Genomic DNA, 19694 nt, shown 5'->3' with positions numbered 1-19694 from the left:
TTTATTCATTTTGGCTCTTGGCTAAATACCTTAAATTTTGATTCTTTAACTTCAATTTCTATATTTGATTGTTGTGCGTATAGCATGTGTGTCTGAAAGGATTGCTCATGTGGTGTATGGGATTATTCTGTTAATTTAGAGAATGAAATTGACAATATCAAGTGTAGTGTATGAAATCAGCTACCTTTTGCAGCAAGCTGAGATTGTCTGCTCTAAACATATAGGAGGAATTTGGGGAGGCCTAAATTCTAAAACAGTGACTTGTTTTGCTTTGTTGAAAATAAGAAAGCTGAAATATAATTGATTGTCTTATACCTTGGCTGGAGAAAGAATATTGCCATCGGAGGGTTACACATTATTAGAGTTGAACCTAAAGGGGAATCTGAGAATATCATTTGATCCTTATTTATCTAGTACTGTCCCAGGAAAAAAGAGTGACTGAACCTGATATTTTGGATAGCAGTCATTAGAGAAACATTTGCTCTGCTTCATTTCTTTTCGTAAACTACTAAGCTTCCTTTTCCTCTTTTGCCATCAGTTTTCTCCAAGGTCATTAATGATCTTGCCTTTAAATCCAGTTGATGAAGTCCCTCATATGTGTCCTCCATGCAACATCACATCAAACAGGTTTGACACCTTCCCTTTCCCTCTTCCCCTAATGTTTCACTGTTTGCTTCTGGATCTTTTTCTGTACAGTTTTAATTCTTTAAAAACTGGTCTTGTACCATGTTTATCATTTTGAATCCCATTTAACAAATTGCATTTACACATCAACTTTAATTGCCATTACATGGATATTCCATTATAAAAGCCGTAAAAATTATTTTAAAATGTGCACTTTAGAAAACTTCCTGCCGTTGCATAATATATTAAAATCATTTTGAAGCCATTTATAAGAAAATGTAGCAGTAGATCAAAGTTGTATGGTTTTAACAGTTGGAAGACTAGTGATGGGTATTATTGCATATCACTGGAATAAACAAGGTAAGTGTGGTCTTGATTAAGTTATTGGGTCCTTTTCCCTTTGCATTCTGTTCTGAAATAACAGTTATACAAAGAAAAAGTCACTGGCAGAGTAATATTCTGTGACTTGGGAATTAGTACATGCTGAGAAGTCTGCATCAGCTTGTTCTCTGAACCATACCAGTTTGTTCTTTGGTGACTGTGATTAGTAAAGATTATAGTGTACATACATATTAAAATTAATGTTAAAAGTGCCCTGTGTACTACCTCATTAAATTGTTTGTCGTGTGGCATTACTTTTCTTCCAGTGGATCTAAGTACTTATCCTGTGAATTCTAATTCTGTATTTGTTTATGGAGACAATAAGAGCCTTTAATAGCTACAGTAAGTTATTTTTATTTGCATTTGAAAATATCTCACCCATAGTGATTAATGATTAGGAAGGCAGATTTTAAAATATGAATATGGATGTGAAATAATACAGAGTTGTAAAAACATTCATGTGTAAGTAACAATATATACAATTAAAAATACTCCTTATATGGTCTGGTGTCAGATTAAAATTTTACATCTCTTTTTCCATTGAATCCAGCAGCTTGTGATACTTGATCCTTATGCTTTATATGAATTCTGAGTCATTTATCTTAGTTCAAATTGTGTGTTATTAAGGAGGTTGAAACAGTTGTTCTGCTAGTATATCTACTTAGTTAATAATCAAGTCACACATTTTATTTACTTAAACCCATCTGCGCTTATTTTACCAGTAACATATTTGGTCTGCGGCCTGTGGATTATACAGACAGTGAAAATATGAAATCGCTATTGCTACTACCAGGGAAGAATGAATCATCATCAACTAGCCATTGCTCAGTAGTAAGTATGGATTTAGCTTAGGGGGCAAATTTATATCTTTTATTGAAATTGGTTATGAAAAGAACATAATGGAGCAATTCCCAGTTAGCAAATTGCTTTCATTCACCAAACAATTAATGCACACTTCTTGTGTATTAGCCACCATGAATTCACATAATAAGAATAAGTTTATCAGCAAATATTTACTGACCCCCCTTCTATATTTTAGGCAGCATTCATGCAACAATAAATATGGGTGATATAACTCTTATTTTCAAGGAGTTTATAACTTACTGAGAGGAAAAGGGACAAGCTGTAAATACGTAAACGAGTGTAAATAAAATAGTTTTAGGAACTTACGGATAGTGATTTGAAGAAGATTATGTAGAGTGTAATTGAGTGGAAATGATGGGTTCCAGAAAAGGGACTTTAAAAAACTGATGATTTGAACCTGAGGGATAAAGGAGGAGTAGGGTGAGTATCTGGAGGATAAGCATTCTAAGCAGAAGGAGCGGCAAATATACAGGTCCTCAGTGAATGAGTGTGGCATGTTTGAAGGTTAGAAAGAAGGTCATTATTGCTGGAGACTAGTAAGAGTATAAGAGTAATGGGAAATCATTGAGAGGATTTAAAGCAAGGGAATGGCATGATTTATGCTGTAGAACTTGATTGGGTTTATGCTTTAGAAATTTCACTCTGGCTGCTTTGTACTAAAGAAATTACGGAGTGGGGCCAAGAGTGGAGATCATTTAGAACTGTTTGATTATGACAGGATAGAAATACCATGATGACCCAGGGTAAAATAATAGCAATGGAGATGGTGAGAAGTCACGAAGTATTAGCACAGAGTTTTGAGTTAATGCAAGCAGAACTTCTGATGGATTATGTATAGGTGAAATGTGGTGAAAAAGTCGAATTAGTATGACTGTAGCAGTGAAGTAGATGGTGGTGCCATTTGCTGCCATGGAAAAGGAAATAAATAGCTCTCTTTGCCAGTTTTATGTCTGTAAGACCTAAAATGGAAATGTTGACTAGACAGTTGATAGGTGAGTCTGCAGTTTAGGAGAAAAGTATAAACTTGAGATAAAGTGGCAAGAACAGTTCTTAGGAACCTATTGCTTTGTGGAGAATATAGATGTAAAAAGTGTTGTTACACACTGTAGTAAATTTATAATGGAAGCCATAGAAATGTGTAGTACAATCATGAGAAGGTAGATGCTCCCTTCAGGGGAGATTGGGGAGAGCTTCACAGAAGAGGTGACAAAGAGGGTGTTTCTATAAGTCCTGTAAGGTGAAAGTTTTAGCAAGGGATCTAATGGGATGCTATTGGCTGCAAAAGTAGAAAACTTTTCCTTAAAGGCTTTAATATAGTGTATTACCTTAAATAAAGGTGGTCCCACTATAAGATAAGTTTTCCAAAATTGAAAAAAAATAGTTCCTTTCTTGAAAAATTATTGAGGTAATATTGTTTTACAACAAGTGTTTATGTTTTAGTGGTATAGGGTCACACCTCTACAAATGTATCACACCATACCCCTGCCAAAGCAGAAAAGGTGATTTCTTTATGTACTTAAAATTTAAGCTTTGGAGTCTGCCAGCCAGGCTCCTTCCACTCATTCGTTTTCAGGCACCCGGGCTGCCTTGCTGCCTTGAAACCACCAGATTGTGCCCTTTGCGCAGTTGTAGGGACTAGATGTCCACATTGTCTGCTTCCCCACTCCCTTCGAGCTGATTCCAGTGTCATCCAATCAAAGAAGGACTGTGCTGTTGTCTGTCACATCGCACCTCCCAGTGCTTCTTAGCCACCAGCCCAGCTTTTATTTTGCATACCGCTGTCGCCAGACATGATGTATTTTTTTTTTTTTTGTCCCCCTCACAACTGGAATATACACTATGTGAGTCAGAGACTTTACTTTTTTGTTTAGCCCTGCTCTGAGAATAGCACTGGCAAATAGTGGGTACTCAGAAAGTGTGTGTTGAATGCATGAATGAGTCCTAGAGGGCCCTTCCTGATACATACTTGAAACCAGCAAGTGCTTAGTAACTGAGTCTGAAATCCTTCAAATACATGATTTCCAAACTGTCTTGGGAGCTGCTGCAAGGAAAGTGTCCTGTGGAGGTGGAGGGCTGAAAAGTGGGCAGGGCTTAGATTCCTCTACTATCTATGTAGAAGTTTCCCATAACCTCCATTGCTATTATCTTCATCCAGGTCATTTTGTTGTTTCAAGTGAAAAATCATGGCTGTTGGAAAGCACTGCTTTAAATCTGAGAAGCAGCCTATAAGCTCATGGGCTGCAAAAGCTGATCACCATGTTTATTTTGGGACTTCTCTGCCCAGGATTCCTTTGAGCAGCATGTTTATTCTTTTTATTTTTCCCATAAGTTTTAAACCCTGTTACTGATAAACTCATTAATTTTAATAAACTAATACTAACCAATTTATCTAAGACAAAGTTTCATATAGGCTTATTCTTTAAATAAGGGTTTGCCAATGTACACAATGGTCTAATCTCTACAACATCAGGCTGTTGACTCTTTGGGATGTTTTTTGAATGCCTTTTGAATTTTAATGTTCTGAGATAAACACTTATTCACATCAAATGCCCAGCCCCAAATCAGACATGTGGCTTTGGCAGCTGTTTGTTTTTATTTATTTTTTTTTCCCATAACATTGCTTAACTATGAGAAATTAGTGCCGTTTCTATTTTTTATTAAAATTAAGAAACTGTGATAGAAAAAAGCTTGACCCACTTTGGTGCTTTCCTTGGGTTGGTGGAAATAGTGTCATGTACTATATTTAGAACTGATATCATTCATTCTTGAATTTTGTGCAGAGAACCAATTGAGCTGAAATGGAGTTATATAAATTGAAAAGCAATGTGTTCCACTTAGAACTATCTTGATGTCATTTACTTGTATAACTGACAAGGATATTTGAAAATACTATTTTTTGGTATTATCCTATAGTAATTGAACAATTTATAAAAGTACGCTGAACTATTTTCAGGTTAAGGTGTGTTTACGGTATTTAGATTAGATATGGTTATGTGATCTTACAATTTAATGAATGGGAAAGGAATAAAAATAGAGTAGGAATATGTGATGTGTGTATCATGTCTAGTAAAACCTTTGTAATTTGAATCTTAGAGGAATAATTAACTCAGGAAACTGAACTTCTAAGTGCTAAATACTGACATTAAAAATAAAAATCTTTTTAAAAAAAATGTCTTATATACATACTTGCTTAATACACAGTTGACCCACTTAATGTATTTTGAATGAGTGAATTATTTAGATGGATATGTTTGTATAGGTAGTCAACAATTTAGATATTGTTGATTTAGATAACAATTAATACTATAATGCATCAGACTGGAGAAATTGTTACCACTCTGATATGTGAAGTGAGTATTTAAATGAGAGCTTTTTAAAATTCAGTTGCTAAGGGCCTCCCCAGTGGCGCAGCAGTTGAGCGCTGGGCTGCGAAGCTGCCCGCAGCCTCTGCAGCGCCGGTTTGATCCCCGGCTGGCCAGGGAGGGTCCCACATGGCGCGCAGATCTCTCCTGCCGTGCCTGCTGCTCCCCTCAGCAGTGTATTTCATCAGTCTGCCTGCTGTGCTCCCCACTCTGGCTCTGGTGAATTCTCTCACCCTCCCACACTTCTGACTGTACCCAGTGCTTGTATAAATAAATAAATAAATCTTAAAAAATAAATAAATAAAATTTAGTTGCTGAATTATACCAGTGAGTAAACCTTCAGTGTTTCACTCATGTCTTCAGAGCTCTTCAGAACCCAGGTGTCCCAGATAGCCACACTCCCACACAAGTTAGGGTCCTATGTCTTGTGTTTGTATTTCAGTTTTTTCTATAGCACATTAATGCTGGTTTACCTTTAGTTCGTTGCTAGATCATTTTCTTTTATCAGAGTGGCTTTTGGCTAACTCTCCTGTTTCCATTTATTAAATTTCTGTTGTAGATATTGAAGATACTGTCATTGTTTCTTTGACTCTTTTGCTTTTATTTTTTTTAAAGATTTTTTATTTTCATTTATGCATACAAGAACTGGGGTATAGGCCAGAGGTGGGGGGGAGGGGTGAGAGGATTCACCGGAGAGAATGGGGAGCAGAACAGGCAGATCTAGTGAAATACACTGCTGAGGGGAGCAGCGGGTGAGACAGGAGAGGTCTTCAGTGCCATGTGGGTTAGCTTGCTGGCTGGGGATTGAACGTGTGCTACAGTGGCTGTGGATAGCTTGATAGTGCTGAGTCTTAACCCCTTGCGCCGCCAGGGAGGCCCCCATCTTCTTGGTTTTTGAGAGAAGTAATGATTTTGATCATAAAAATGTTTTTATTTTTTAGATCAGTACGGTTACAGAAGTTAGTATTCTTTGATTTTTCACAAAATTTCAGTTTAAACAGGCAAAGTTGAGTTTAACTGCACTGCAAATAAATTAGTGGAAGGTGAGACAGGGAATTGATAATTTTAAGAGAATACTTGGGGTTGTTTAGAAAAAAAGAAAAAAGCTGCTGGTGACAGAAATGGTTCTAGCAAAACCCCATTTACAATCAAGTAAACAGATGCCCTGTGTTATGGAGCACTGTCCCAAGTAGTGTTTTATTGATGGGAGAGGGGATAAAGAAAGAAAAAAATAATTACTCAAATGCATTGAATATCAAATGAATTAACATTATGATGATTCAATGGAAATTTTGGGAATTACTATTAATATACTGAGTAAAGCTAAACAATGAATTTTAAGCTAATAAGGTCAATTTAGTCTCTTCTAGTTTTTAAATGTGTTTAAGATTATGGCATCTCCTTTTTTATTAACAGATGAACACTGGTCAGCGTAGGGATGGACCTCTTGTACTCATAGGTAGTGGACTTTCTTCAGAACAACAGAAAATGCTCAGTGAGCTTGCAGCAATTCTTAAAGCTAAAAAATGTGCCGAATTTGACAATTCTGGTGAGAAATTTTATTTGTTTGATAGAAAAAAAACTTTTTTTTAAGTATAAAATTGCTTTGTAGAACTCCCTTTATCAATTTATGTATGTTTTAGCCATTGGGATACCATTGTATGCATTAAATCTTACAAGAAATTTAAAATGTTTGTATAGTTATGAACTGCTTATGGGCTTAATTTTAGTTAAGAATGTAAAGTTTAAACCTTGCATGTAATTTTTAGAACAGTATGTCAGAAGAGCAAATTTGTGAGTTTGTTAATGACAAGTTGCAGTGCAATATAATGCTTTAAATTATTTTGTTATAATTTGAAAATAAAGACAAAAATTGAATTTGCTAAATGTGACTTATGATTTGGGGTCTAATTTTTCTTCTTGGTGGCTGGGTTAGAGAATGATACTAAATGAAAAAGACATATCCTAACCATAAAAATTGTTGACTTTGAAAGAAATTCAGATATGTTTATAAAATGTAAACTTACTGATTATAAAAAGCAGGCTAATTAAAGAATTATATTTTTCTATATCTGTTTCTCTTGCTGTATTTTGTGTTTTCTAGTAACTCATGTCATTGTTCCTGGTGACACAGTTCAGAGTACCCTAAAATGTATGCTTGGGATTCTCAGTGGATGCTGGATCCTAAAATTTGAATGTAAGTTTTGGGATTTGGGAGAATTACAAAATGAATTAAGTATACATTTGATTTTTTTTATAGCGCACTTCTGCCAATAATTATTTAAGGAATTTATGCTAATTTCCTTATCTCTGGTTAGTCACTGCATTTTGAAAAATCTTATTAATGATGTCATTTAAATATTCTTGGTAAATGTCTGGAGATATATTCTGGTTTTAAAATTTTTCTCTGATATTAGCTATTTTAATAAAGAGAAAATGGACTCTATAGTGGACTTGTAAGCCTAAGCAACCTATATTACTGTGAAATGATAGATTTACCTTAGTAAATAATGTTTAAATATATGATTATGGAATAATATTTTTTTCCCCTTGATGATTTCTAAAAACTTCACCTGTTTAACACCTTATAGCTTTCTTAAATAAGTCAGTATATTTTAGGATGCTGTTGGGAAATTTGGCCTGCTTTGTATTATCCCAATTTGGGGCAGTTACTTCAGCCATTATCTGAACTTCCACTGAAAATATAGCCCCATTAACCTCTTTTTGTTGGTAGTCAATTATCACCACCTTCCAAATTGCCTTTCATATTTTGACCTCTTTCTTGTTTGCTTTTTTAAGTCTTGGATTCATACAGGAGTTAACAAAAGAAAAAGCTCCTACAGGGTTATTTCTTACTCCTGGGGAGCAGAAGTGTCTACTTTTGATAAACCAGCTAAAATAGGACAATGAAATGACTTTTTGTTAGCTAATTCTTTAAAAAATAATACTAGCAATAAAGTGGTTACATAAGGGGTTTTGTGATGACACAGTTGAGTATTTGATCCTAGTGGTGGTTATATTGCCCAAGTCTACACATGTGAATAAATTGCTTAGCTCTGTATATACTTACACATATATAGCTTATGAAATCTGGATAAGCTCAGTGGTTTGTAATAATGTCAGATTCTTGGTCTTGATATTGCGCTACAGTTGTCGAAGATGTTAGCTTTGACACTGAAGGAAAGGTGTGTGGGACTTGCACATTTCTTTGCATTTCTTTGTAGCTGCCTATGTGTAATTATTTCAATTAAAAAGTTAAAAGGGGCCTCTCCGGTGGCGCAGCGGTTGACCGCTGGGTTGCGAAGCTGCCAGCAGCCTCTACAGCGCTGGTTCGATCCCCGGCTGCTCCCCGGCCACCAGAGGAGGGTCCTACATGGCGCGCAGACCTCTCCTGCTGCCCGCTGCTCCCCTCAGCAGTGTGCTTCAGTCCTTCTGCCTGCTCTGCTCCCCGCTCTGGCTCTGGTGAATTCTCTCATACTCCTGTGCTTCTGACTGTACCCAGTGCTTGAATGAATGAATGAATGAATGAATGAATGAATGAATAAATAAATAAATAAATAAATAAATGTTAAAAAAAGTTAAAAGAACAAAATGAGTTAATGAAACTTATTTTAAGAAGCAAATGATGGATTAGAATTAGTCTTAAAAAACATTATGGCTTCTGCTTTGTAAGTTTTATGGTAGAAATGCTTGATTTATCAAGATCTTAATTATATTATTAATTTAATCTCCAGTTTGAAGTTAATTTGGTTTGTAAAACAGTTTCCTTTTAGCAATTGGTATTCATGTCCTTTTAAAATGCAGCTACCACTTTTCTTGTGATGCCGGTCTCCACTGATGCAGTCTGATCCAGCTAAGTGACTGTGACTACCAACACCACTCCATCTGTTCTCATCAATCTCTGTTACTAGTTTCTGCCAGTCATGACCAGCTTAAAAAGTATGACAAGCAGTTGAACTGATTAGCCATTTACATAGAATTTTTTTTGTGTCACTCTAATTTTTTAGTCTATCCATTTATATCTGTAGCAAGTGTTATTAGTCCTCAGTGTTTAAAAATTGATTTCAAATGGTTCTCTGATTCTAGATGTTTTTGTACTGAATCTGTGCCAAAAACCTTGCCAGTGGTTACAGGAAAGAATAGATTTTCATAACAGTAAGGTCTCAGTAATAAAGAAGCCGAGTGGAATTTTGAATGTTAGGACATAACTTTGAGTCTAGTTCTTATGAATCTGCTGAACTTGCAACTGGTTACCGTACAGTCTACATGATTTATTTCCATAAAATCTGACTTCTTCAAGAAGTAGAAGTTTTCTCACTTTAATGGCTGGGCCATGCCATTTTTATAGAATCACTGAGGGATTCAAGCTGACTGAGTAGTGGGCTATTGGGTGATTTTTCAAGACAGTGAATAATGTTAAGCCAATATCAGTGGTTCTTTTAGGATAAAGGATGGTTGGTATTTTTTATTGAAATCCCTATATTTTCTAATATAGAGTCTGATGAGAAATAGGTTCAGGGATTGAGACATCTACTTTAAATAGTCACTGGCTCTCAAATATCTTTTCCTAAGAAATATTTTCTCCTATTTTCTATATTGTTCTTAGCATTAGGCATCTCGGTCTGATTTTAAAGGTATTCAGCTACTCAAATCTAGTTGTTATTCAGATCTTGTTGAAAACCATCTATATTAAGGAAATGTGGTTTTCTAGATTTTCTATTTCAGGGTATCCATTAACTAGCTGGTAGATAAAATCTTTACTGGCTTAACTATGTAGAAATATTTAATGTTTTTTTTTATGACACTTTTCATTAGCCAAGTGGATTTGAGAGGAAACTTTATCTTTGTAAAGTTCATTTAACAAATTAATTTAAACAAATTAACAGAAGGAGTCTGATCACGTTAACAGAAAACCTGATAGTCATTAGTCATCATTTTATAAATAACCTCATAGTCAAATTAATAAGCCAACTCGTACGTATTATAATTTGCTTCCATATGTATTAAAATGGATATTGAGAAAGATCCATTGGATTCAGTTTTAGCTAAGGTTTTCTGTTTTTGTTTTTAAATGCTTAATCTTAATTGATCTTTTATTGTCCTATATTATACATTTAAAGTACCTTAAAATGTCACAATTCATAGACTTAGCATAAAGTCATACAACAGGCTATAATTATACTGTTATAGCCATTCTGTCTCATAGATATTTTAGTCTGATATTTATCTTTTATTTTAGAGAAATGGGAGATAGCGATATTAAGAGTTAAATCTGTGTCTTCTGGGATACTGCTTTACTCCTAGTTTTGGTACTAATTCCACACAGGCAACTAGTAACTATCTCTGTACAAAATAAAGTTTGGTAAAGAGGTGTCTAGACTGGAAGAACAGACAATAATAGAATAAGTCATTTGTTCATTTCTTAGAGTATGAATAAGAGGGAACTCATTCCAAACATAAACTAGCCTTCAAAAAGTTAAGATATCTTTTATTGATCCATTTCTTTTAGTACATTGCTTTCAAAATATCCTCCCCTAGTTTTTTTCTTTTAAATTTAATTCTGCCTCTTCATTTCTCATTGTGAAGGGGAGAGCAGATGGTTGTCATCTTTTCTTTAATAATCTTTCCTTGCCCCCACTCTCATCTAAGTTTAAATGAAACTTGCTGTAGATGATTTGGAGGTCCTCATTACCTAAGGGAATTGCTGTAGGAATATGCCAGACATTTTGTACTAGACTTATATCTGTAGTGTGAGGAAGAACCAAGTGGGTGGTTTTTTTGTTTTTGTTGGGAAGTATGAAAACCTGACAGTCATTATTCATCATTTTATAAATAACCTCATAGTCAAATTAGTAAGCCAACACTTACGTATTATAATATATTTTCATATATATTAAAATGGATATTGAGAATGCTGTGGAGTTTTTAAAATAAATGTAATTTTTATTTTATTTAAACTTAATCATCAAAAAATAAACATACTAAACCATCAGCTAAGATTGATTAGGCAACTTTTTGCATACAGATTCCTTTACCAAAGATTCTCCTAGGGAAAAAATAATCCTTTGATCTAATACCCTCTGGTGTTGCGTGATGATGCTGTGGTCAACAGTGGATCACATGCTCTGTGGTGGTCTTGGGAGCCTCATGCCTGGGAGCTGTAAGTTCCTCTGTGGTGTGGACACAACAGAAATTGCCTGAGGATGCAGTTCTTGCCACTAATCCCCCCTCCCCTTAAGTAATACAGGATTGTGGCCCCACTTCTGAATATTCACCTTGAGCAAATAATACAGAAAAAAGAACTTTTTGTATTCAATAGCAAATAGAAGGAATAACTTAAATATGAGAGAATTTTTTTAAACGTCTGCAATCCTTAAGGAGAGTTTCTGAAGAAATTCATATTTTCATGTGATTAAGATTGAAGTACTTAAAACAAAAACGATTATTTAAATTTTAAAAAAGCGCAAGCTAAGTTTATTGTCCCTTTGAACAATACGTACAAGTGAGAATGCATACAGCAAAGATACAGTCAAAGGAAAATAGTGGTGGATTGGTAGGTAGAGGCCTGTTTGTTTATACTAGTTTAAAAGCAATCTGTCTGTTAAATGGATGCTAGTTCTCTAGGAAGAAAGTCTACTTCTTAAGTTCTTTTTTACTCCATTTTTAAATATACTTAAAAGAAGTTATAGATCTATGGAAAAGTTGAAAGGATATTACAGAGATTTTCATATACCCCATGCCCAGTTTCTGTTATTAACATCTTGCATTAGTGTGGCGTATTTGTTACAATTAATAAATTAATATATCATTATTAAAATTAAATGATGTTCTTTGTTCTGATTTACTACATTTTTACCTAATGTCCTGTCTCAGGATCCATCCAGGATACCGTTACATTCAGCTTTCATGTCTCCTTATGGCCGTGTTGGCTACAAAAATTTCTCATACTTTGTTTTTAACTGCTTTGGCAGTTTTGAAGAGTATTGGCAGGCATTTTGTAGGCTGTCCCTAATTGGGATTTGTCTAATAATTTTCTCATGACTAGACTGGGGTAACATACCGTTCTGGTCACATCACATCAAAGGTGCATGCTGAACACAACCAAATACCCCTGGTGTTGACCCTATCACCTAGATGAAGTAGCGTGTCAGGGCTATACTGTGAAGTGTCTCTGCTATAACCCCCCCCATACTGTGCTCTTTGAGGGGTCGGCTCTGGTGCAGCCCAAGCTCATGTAGTGGGGAATTATGGCCTGCCTCTGAAACTCTGAGGATGGAGTGTTTACATGAATTATTTGAGGTTTTTTTTCTTTTTCTTTCTTTTTTTTTTTTTTTAAAGATTTATTTATTTATTTATTTATACACGAACCAGGGCACAGGCCAGATGCACGGGAGGGTGAGAGGACTCACCAGAGACATAGCGGGGAACAGAACAGGCAGACTGATGAAACACACTGCTGAGGGGAGCAGCGGGCGCGACAGGAGAGGTCTGCTACACCATGTGGGACCCTCACTGGCTGGAATCGAATTGGCCCTGCCAAGGCTGCAGACAACTTCACAGTGTGGCGCTCTCAACCGCCTGTGCCACCAGGGGAGGCCCTTGAGTTTTTTTTTTTCTTTTCATGGGAGATTTATTTCCTGTTTTCCTACTTGTTTAAGTAATAATTTATTTATATTGGCATGAGCTCATGATTATGTATTTTATGCATTGGGTTATAGTCCATTTCTGCTTTGTTTTCTTGCTCACAATTTTCCAGGTTTGGCCATTGGAAGCTCTTTCAATTGACTCTTGTATCCCTGCCTTTTGACATACCCCCATATTTGTGTGTGTTTTGGGGAGTAGTGAGTTGGGGTACTTTCTTGCTTTTTGGTACTGCAAGATGTCCTAGGCTCATCTTAATACCCAGTCCTAGTAGGCCATTTCTCACGCGGGTCCTGGTCTTTTTATTAGAGAACAGTGTTAGAAAGCAACATCTGGTATTAATGTTTGCTTAGCAAGGACAAAATGGTTCAATTCTAGTCTGTAATATAGCAGAATCAGAGTTAACTGGTACTCCCATGGACAGCAGCTTTACTAAGGAGACTACAGTACTTATATGCATTTTTTGTTGCGTTTAGTCTCACTGTTTTCACTCATTTTTAAAGTTACTTTGTCAGCACCTTACCTCTTGACTCTCTTTTGTGAAGTTGTCTCAGACATTTGTATTATGACTGGATAATTTGCTCCCATTCTGCACTCCAGGCTGGGATCTACAACATCTCCTAAATGATTTTTTATAAGTTGTCTGCATTGAGGTTCACTCTTTGTGCTGTAAAATTCCATGAGTTTTGACAGGTGTGTTTCATACAGGAGAGTATGAAAACCCATTTTAGGGCTAACCTAAAAACCCATTTTACGGCTAACCTAAAAACCCATTTTAGGGCTTCCCTGGTGGCGCAGCGGTTGAGCGCTGGGTTGCGAAGCTGCCCGCAGCCTCTGCAGCGCCGGTTCAATCCCTGGCTGCTCCCCTGCCACCGGAGGAGGGTCCCACATGGCGCGCAGACCTCTCCTGCCGCCTGCTGCTCCCCTCAGCAGTGTACTTCGTCATTCTGCCTGGTCTACTCTCTGCTCTGGCTCTGGTGAATTCTCTCACCCTCCTGTGTCTCTGACTGTACCCAGTGCTTGTATAAATAAATAAATAAATCTTTAAAATAAATAAATAAAAACCCATTTTACCTATCAACACATGTACACTGTCCTCAAACCTCTGCTAACAAATCCTCTTAACAGGTGTTCTCTCTTTACGGAATGTCATAATTGAAAACGTATAGTGTTAGCCTATTCAGACTAGGTTTTCTTTTTTTTAAAAGATTTATTTATTTATGTACAGAAGAACTGGGGTGTAGGCCAGAAGTGCAGGAGGTAAGAGGATTCACCAGAGACAAAGTGGGAAGCAGAACAGGCAAATCTAAACAGCGAGCGAGACAGGAGAGGTCTGCTGTGCCATATGTGGATTAGTTCCTTGGCCAGGCATTGAACTCAGGCCTCAGGGGTAATAATAGTGCTGAGACTTAACCCAGGCCACCATGGAGGCCCAGACTAGGTTTTTTTCCCCAGTTAGCAAAATGCATTTAAGATTCATTCATGTTTTATTATGGCTGGGTAGCTCATTTCTCTTTATCACTGAATAATATCCCACATTTTTATTGCTGAATAATTGTACCAAAATTTGTTTATCTGTTCATTATTAAGGGACAAGTTCATTACTCTAAATTTTCACTTTAAAGCTGCTATAAACATTCACATGCAGGTGTGAAAATAAATTTTCAAGTCTTTGGAGTATCAGTACCTAGAGTGAAATTGTTCTGTAGGAAACTGCCAAGCTTTTCCAAATGGCGGTACCATTTTGTATTCCCATCAGCAATAAATGAGAGATACTGTTATTCCACATCAAATTCTAATAATAACTAGAGAGTATATCTTTTTTTTAAGTCTTTCCTAAAAATTACTTGAATAGGTAAAGGCTTCTGTTTTAATCAGGGAAATTAGAACCTGTGTATGCCTATTTCTCCAATGTGACACACCAGACCTTTTATACCTGTTATGCAGACTTAGCAAATACATTTTGATATGGTGATTTCCCTAGTCACAATAGAAGTTCTTACATAAATATTTGAAGTATAAATATGTGACTGAAAGGAAATACAAAGTATGATTAAAAATATTTTTTTATAAATTTTGGATATTAGACTGAGTGTGATCTTTAGCCACATTTGTGAAGAGGATTATTTTGATACTATTATTCATAACATAGGGTTTTAGAATATAAATATAATTAGAATACTGGCTTAAAATATAGCTAGAAATAACTAGTTATTAAATGATGTATGTGTGGAATGATTTGTGACAGTACTTTCTGTGATTTCCCAAAGTTAGTTGCTTTAGATGGCATGACTGGAGCATTTAGTTTTTAATTTGCATGTCTAACTTTCAGTTCATTGTCATTTCATTCTTTACTATAGAATTTCATAATATTGGATTATTTCTTTTACCTGTCACTAAGTTTTCCGATTGTTATTTTTCTATTTTTGTCACTGTTGTAAAAGATTTCCTCTTATGATTCCTTTTTTTCTAGTTTAGTGATAACATGGCCCAGGTGAGTAGAAAACCTAAAGTAAAAGCAACTAAAAGCAATCCTTTTTGTTTTCAAAACTTGTTTCATTTTGAATAGAAGAAGGAGGTAAATATTTCAGCATTCCTTTTACTAATTAGCAGTTGTTATCTTCAGTTCCATAAGTGCCTTGTTTGACTCTGCCAACAGTAGGGTTTTTGGTCTTGCTCTATAGTAATGATGTATTTTCTGTGTTTTCATTTTATTTTTTTTTTTAGGATATTTGCTTTTAACAGAGAGTGATTTTTGTTTCTGATTGTCAGTGCTATTTCAGTTACACATAGCTGTATCTTCAGAAGAATAACAATATGTATTTATTTACTGTTCTAGCTTTTGAAGAGAGGGAACAAGTTCCATGGTCTTCCATAGGAGGATAATTCCTCCCCTTTGAACATTTAACAGATCTCCATTTTGAAACTTTCTCTCGTGTTCATTGTATTTTATAATAATTTCTGTGGTGCTGTGGATTCAGGAAATCTGTTTTTTCTATTCCCACTTGTATGAATTTTTATTTCCTTCTTGAAAGTAGGAAAAGTGACTAAACTTAATATAATTCATGAATTAGTGGTTCATGCAGCTTAAGTGAAAAAATACATGCATTTATGAGGTGGGAGAGGTTACTAGAGATTTAGGATAAAGGAATACCTTTCTGTATAATGCAAGCTTTTATAAAAATTATTGTAGCCCGGATTCATAAGCTGCATTAGTATGCAAAGATTCCAGGCTTTGCTAAGGTACCAGAGCTGCCTTAATGACTTTGAGCTAATGACTTTGAGCATAGCAGTACTTTGGGAATCGAGCTGCTTACCTACATACAAGAAAGTAATAAAATCAGGGCAGAATGAAAGCTTACCTGAAATGGCAGGCATGAGCACGAATACATCTGGGCTAAAAGAATCTCTTAATTCTAATAAGATAGGTACTCATTCCTATGTTTCTGCAAAATGATAGCTTCAGTCAAAAATCTTAAAATATAATAGAATACATGAAAAATAAGAAAGGTGAGATAAGGATAATAAATATTTTATAAGGACAGTAGTTTGACATTTTAAGGTATATATTATTCTCGATTGCAGGAACTTCAGGTGTTTATATACATGATACAACTTAAGTGAAGTCATTTCAGTTTGGAAGTTATTAGATGAGGAAGCCAAAAAGTGGTCTTATAGATAACATTTTATTTCTTCAAAAGAGAGAATAAGAGTCCACTTTTCTCTGTCAAACTTTTTAGTGGCAGATGATGGAATAATATGAATTTTATTAAGTAATACTACAAATGTAAAACATTTTGGTTAAATTGTATCTTTAAATTGTTGGAAAATGACCTTTTTAAAAATTTTGATGTATGTATAGGGATTAAAGATTATAGTCTATGTTGTACTTTAGATGAGTTTGTCTAGGAGAATTGTGAAAGTTCTGATATTTAACATGGAAAACAGGATGAAGAATTCTTACTGCAGTTTAACTTGAGTAAATAAAACTTAAAATATCATTAGTCATTTAAGCTCATTAGTTAAGTAATACTTTGACTGTAGATTCATCTCATTAATGGCATTAATGTATCACTATTTAAATTGCTGAAAGCTCAAGGTATTTCATTCTTATTTCTTGTTTAGTAAATCAGTTAGTTGGTTTATCTCAATAGAAGTTCATTAGGAAGTTGATACAATTTTGCAGTTATTGAAAATGGACATTTTTATTCTGTAACTTGCAAGTTAGAGAGTGGGCTTTTGCACCTGTAAGAATATGATAAATTCATTGCTCATTGGATACAAAGCCAAATGCATTGTTCTCCCCATACCCCCTTGCTCTAGGTATTTTGGTAAGCAATTTTTGCCATTTGGTAATACTTTTTGGCTTATCTCTTGTCTTTTAATCTCTCTCCTACTTAATCATGTTCATGTGATTTATTGTAAAAGAGGTACAATAAATTAAATCTGAGAATATCTGGCATTTACTTAAATTCTTTATTTTCTTAATAAGATAAAGAATAAAGATTAAAGATTTTTAACAACTGATTTAGGAGTTGGAGGATATCCAAATCCTCATCTTAGTTGTGCCAGTGCAAAAGCAGCTTAAATCTCTTAAGACTTAAATTTCCTTATCGATGAAATGAAGAGTTGATGAGATGAAAGCATCGCAAGTGTCAAATTGTCTGTCTAAAGGCCAGAGTATGTAGTTTATTTGGTTTAGTCTAGCATAGCCATCTATTTTTTGTGTTTCTAGGTATAATGTGAATTGTCCTATTTGTTTAATCTACACAACTTGATTCTACAGAATCAGTTTCCTCATTTTTCATTATTGTCTGTTTGGACCTACTTGCAATTTCAGTTGCAATCTACAAGTCACTCTCGGCTTTTAAAAAATTCACAATATTTAATGCTGTCACAACAACTTTAACAAAACACTTTGTCACTGTTCAAACATGTTATGGATCTAGACATTGTTGCTTAGCATCCTTCTTTTCTTGGTATTAAGTGGCACAGGGAGCTAGAGATTGTCTATTAGGATAGGCTATCAGAAAGTTGTATTCATTCTGCTCAGTAATTGTAATTAGAAATTTGGATTTTTTTTTTTTTTGCCCTGCTTTTCAGAGCAGCTGCTATATAAATGAAAGTTTTATGCCATGAGACATATTTATACTATGAAAGTATAAGTCTTCCCCATTGCCTTCTTGGTTTGTGCCATGTCATTTTTCCTGATGCCATACTACTTTCTAGTATCTGTTAAGGACACATTCTATTGATTGACTAATGCCAGCACATTGTCAGAATTAATAGATGACATTTTCACTTGATTTTTTGACATTTAAAATTATAAGCCAAATTGATAAAATGAATAAGCATCCAGTATAGTACAGGCCCAGCTTTTTTTTTTTTTTATTTCTATATGAGACATTAGCCAGTCATTTGTTAAGGTAGATATCAGAGGAGTATTAAATGTTCAATACTTATTTTTGATATATTGTCATATTCATTCATCTACAGATCCTGTTTTTGAATGCTCTGCAAATATCATTAGAAATACACAAAGGGAGGCACATACTTAGGTGATGAAAAGAAATTTGAAAGTAACTTACATGCAAATAATGAGTTTTATAGATACATTCTACTCATTTGTGCCCAAGGATGCAATAGTGAAGCAATATCATGATGTTTGGTGTTTTCTTAAAGATGTTTTACTATTTAAAATTATTAAATAATTCTACTTCACATCTTTTCAATACCTGAAATAAAAGTAAATAAAACTGGTTGTGCACCATTTCCCACTTCACTAGTATTTTTCGTGTTTTTGAAGCCAACTTCACTAGTAAATCTAGATCTATAATACTTCCAGAATATTTGATTGCTAGCTTTTAAAATATTGTTTTTACATTGTTTTCAGAATCTACTTTGCATTCAGACATTTTTATTCAAGAAACTGATTTTGCTTTTAACACATTGAAATAAATATCAAGGAGTATTTTTCTTTTTTATGATCTTTCTGACAGTCAGATCTGCTTCTGCACTTTATATTCTACAAAAGGTTAGCCATTTTATGTTTGAACTGACGGAAAAGCGGAATCTGAAAAACATGAATCTTTTCATGTTTGTCGGTAGCACTTGACCTTTGTTCCTTAGTTGACTTTGTGACAGATATTCAAGACCCATCAAGTTCTTGACAAAAGTAGGGATTTTTCTTTGCCGCCATGTGTTATGACTTGGGATTGTCTTAATGGCACCTTTGCTTAAAAGTTGAATTTCAAAATTATTGATGGAAAATAAAGCAATAGGTTTTTATATCATTTATCATTGCGTACTTAAAGAAAAGATAAGGCATTCTAGTACAGATTTTAGTAAAGTTTAGGACTAGATAATTGAAATAGGATGTGGCAGGAAATATCAGGAATATTAAAAAAAATGAATAGACTGCTGTGACTGAGGCTGTGACTCCTTTTGTACATATTAGATGCTACACAGATATGATATGAAAAGGGTACTGGAGTGGGACTGCTGTGTTAGGAAATAGTTAATATGTAACTTTGTTGTTTTTGATGATCTTAGTAAGTGATTTTATGTTCTGCACTTAATTTTATAAATCTGTAAAATAAGAGTAGATTGCCAAAGTTTTATCTGTCTTAAATTTTGAGTCTCGATATTTAAAAAAACTAAGTATTATAGGATTGCTTTGAGTAAGATAAACCTAATAAGAAGGTCTTAAACATTTTTTTCCCCTCAAAAAGTGCCACTGCTTTCAGTCCCATCTCGATCTGCCTTCCTTCCAATTCTGCATACTCACTCATGTATGGAGATGACATTTTACTAATATGTCAC

General features: G+C 34.8%; 1 protein-coding gene across 1 annotated transcript in view; it reads left to right on the top strand.

Moving 5' to 3' along the window:
* BARD1 (BRCA1 associated RING domain 1) overlaps nucleotides 1-19694 on the top strand; it is a gene marked incomplete at its 5' end in the record, with an annotated part of 67860 nt that overhangs the window by 43181 nt on the left and 4985 nt on the right. The window contains 3 exons of the mRNA XM_084230431.1: nucleotides 1728-1836; nucleotides 6648-6780; nucleotides 7336-7428. Of these exons, the coding sequence (XP_084086557.1) occupies nucleotides 1728-1836; nucleotides 6648-6780; nucleotides 7336-7428 (335 nt within the window). The remainder of the gene's footprint in view (nucleotides 1-1727; nucleotides 1837-6647; nucleotides 6781-7335; nucleotides 7429-19694) is intronic.

The sequence above is a fragment of the Talpa europaea genome (assembly GCF_964194135.1).
Source record: "Talpa europaea genome assembly, chromosome: 1".
NCBI classification, from domain to species: Eukaryota; Metazoa; Chordata; class Mammalia; order Eulipotyphla; family Talpidae; genus Talpa; species Talpa europaea.
The sequence above is the reverse complement of the archived record's forward strand: the minus strand, read 5'-3'. Positions and strand labels throughout refer to the sequence as shown.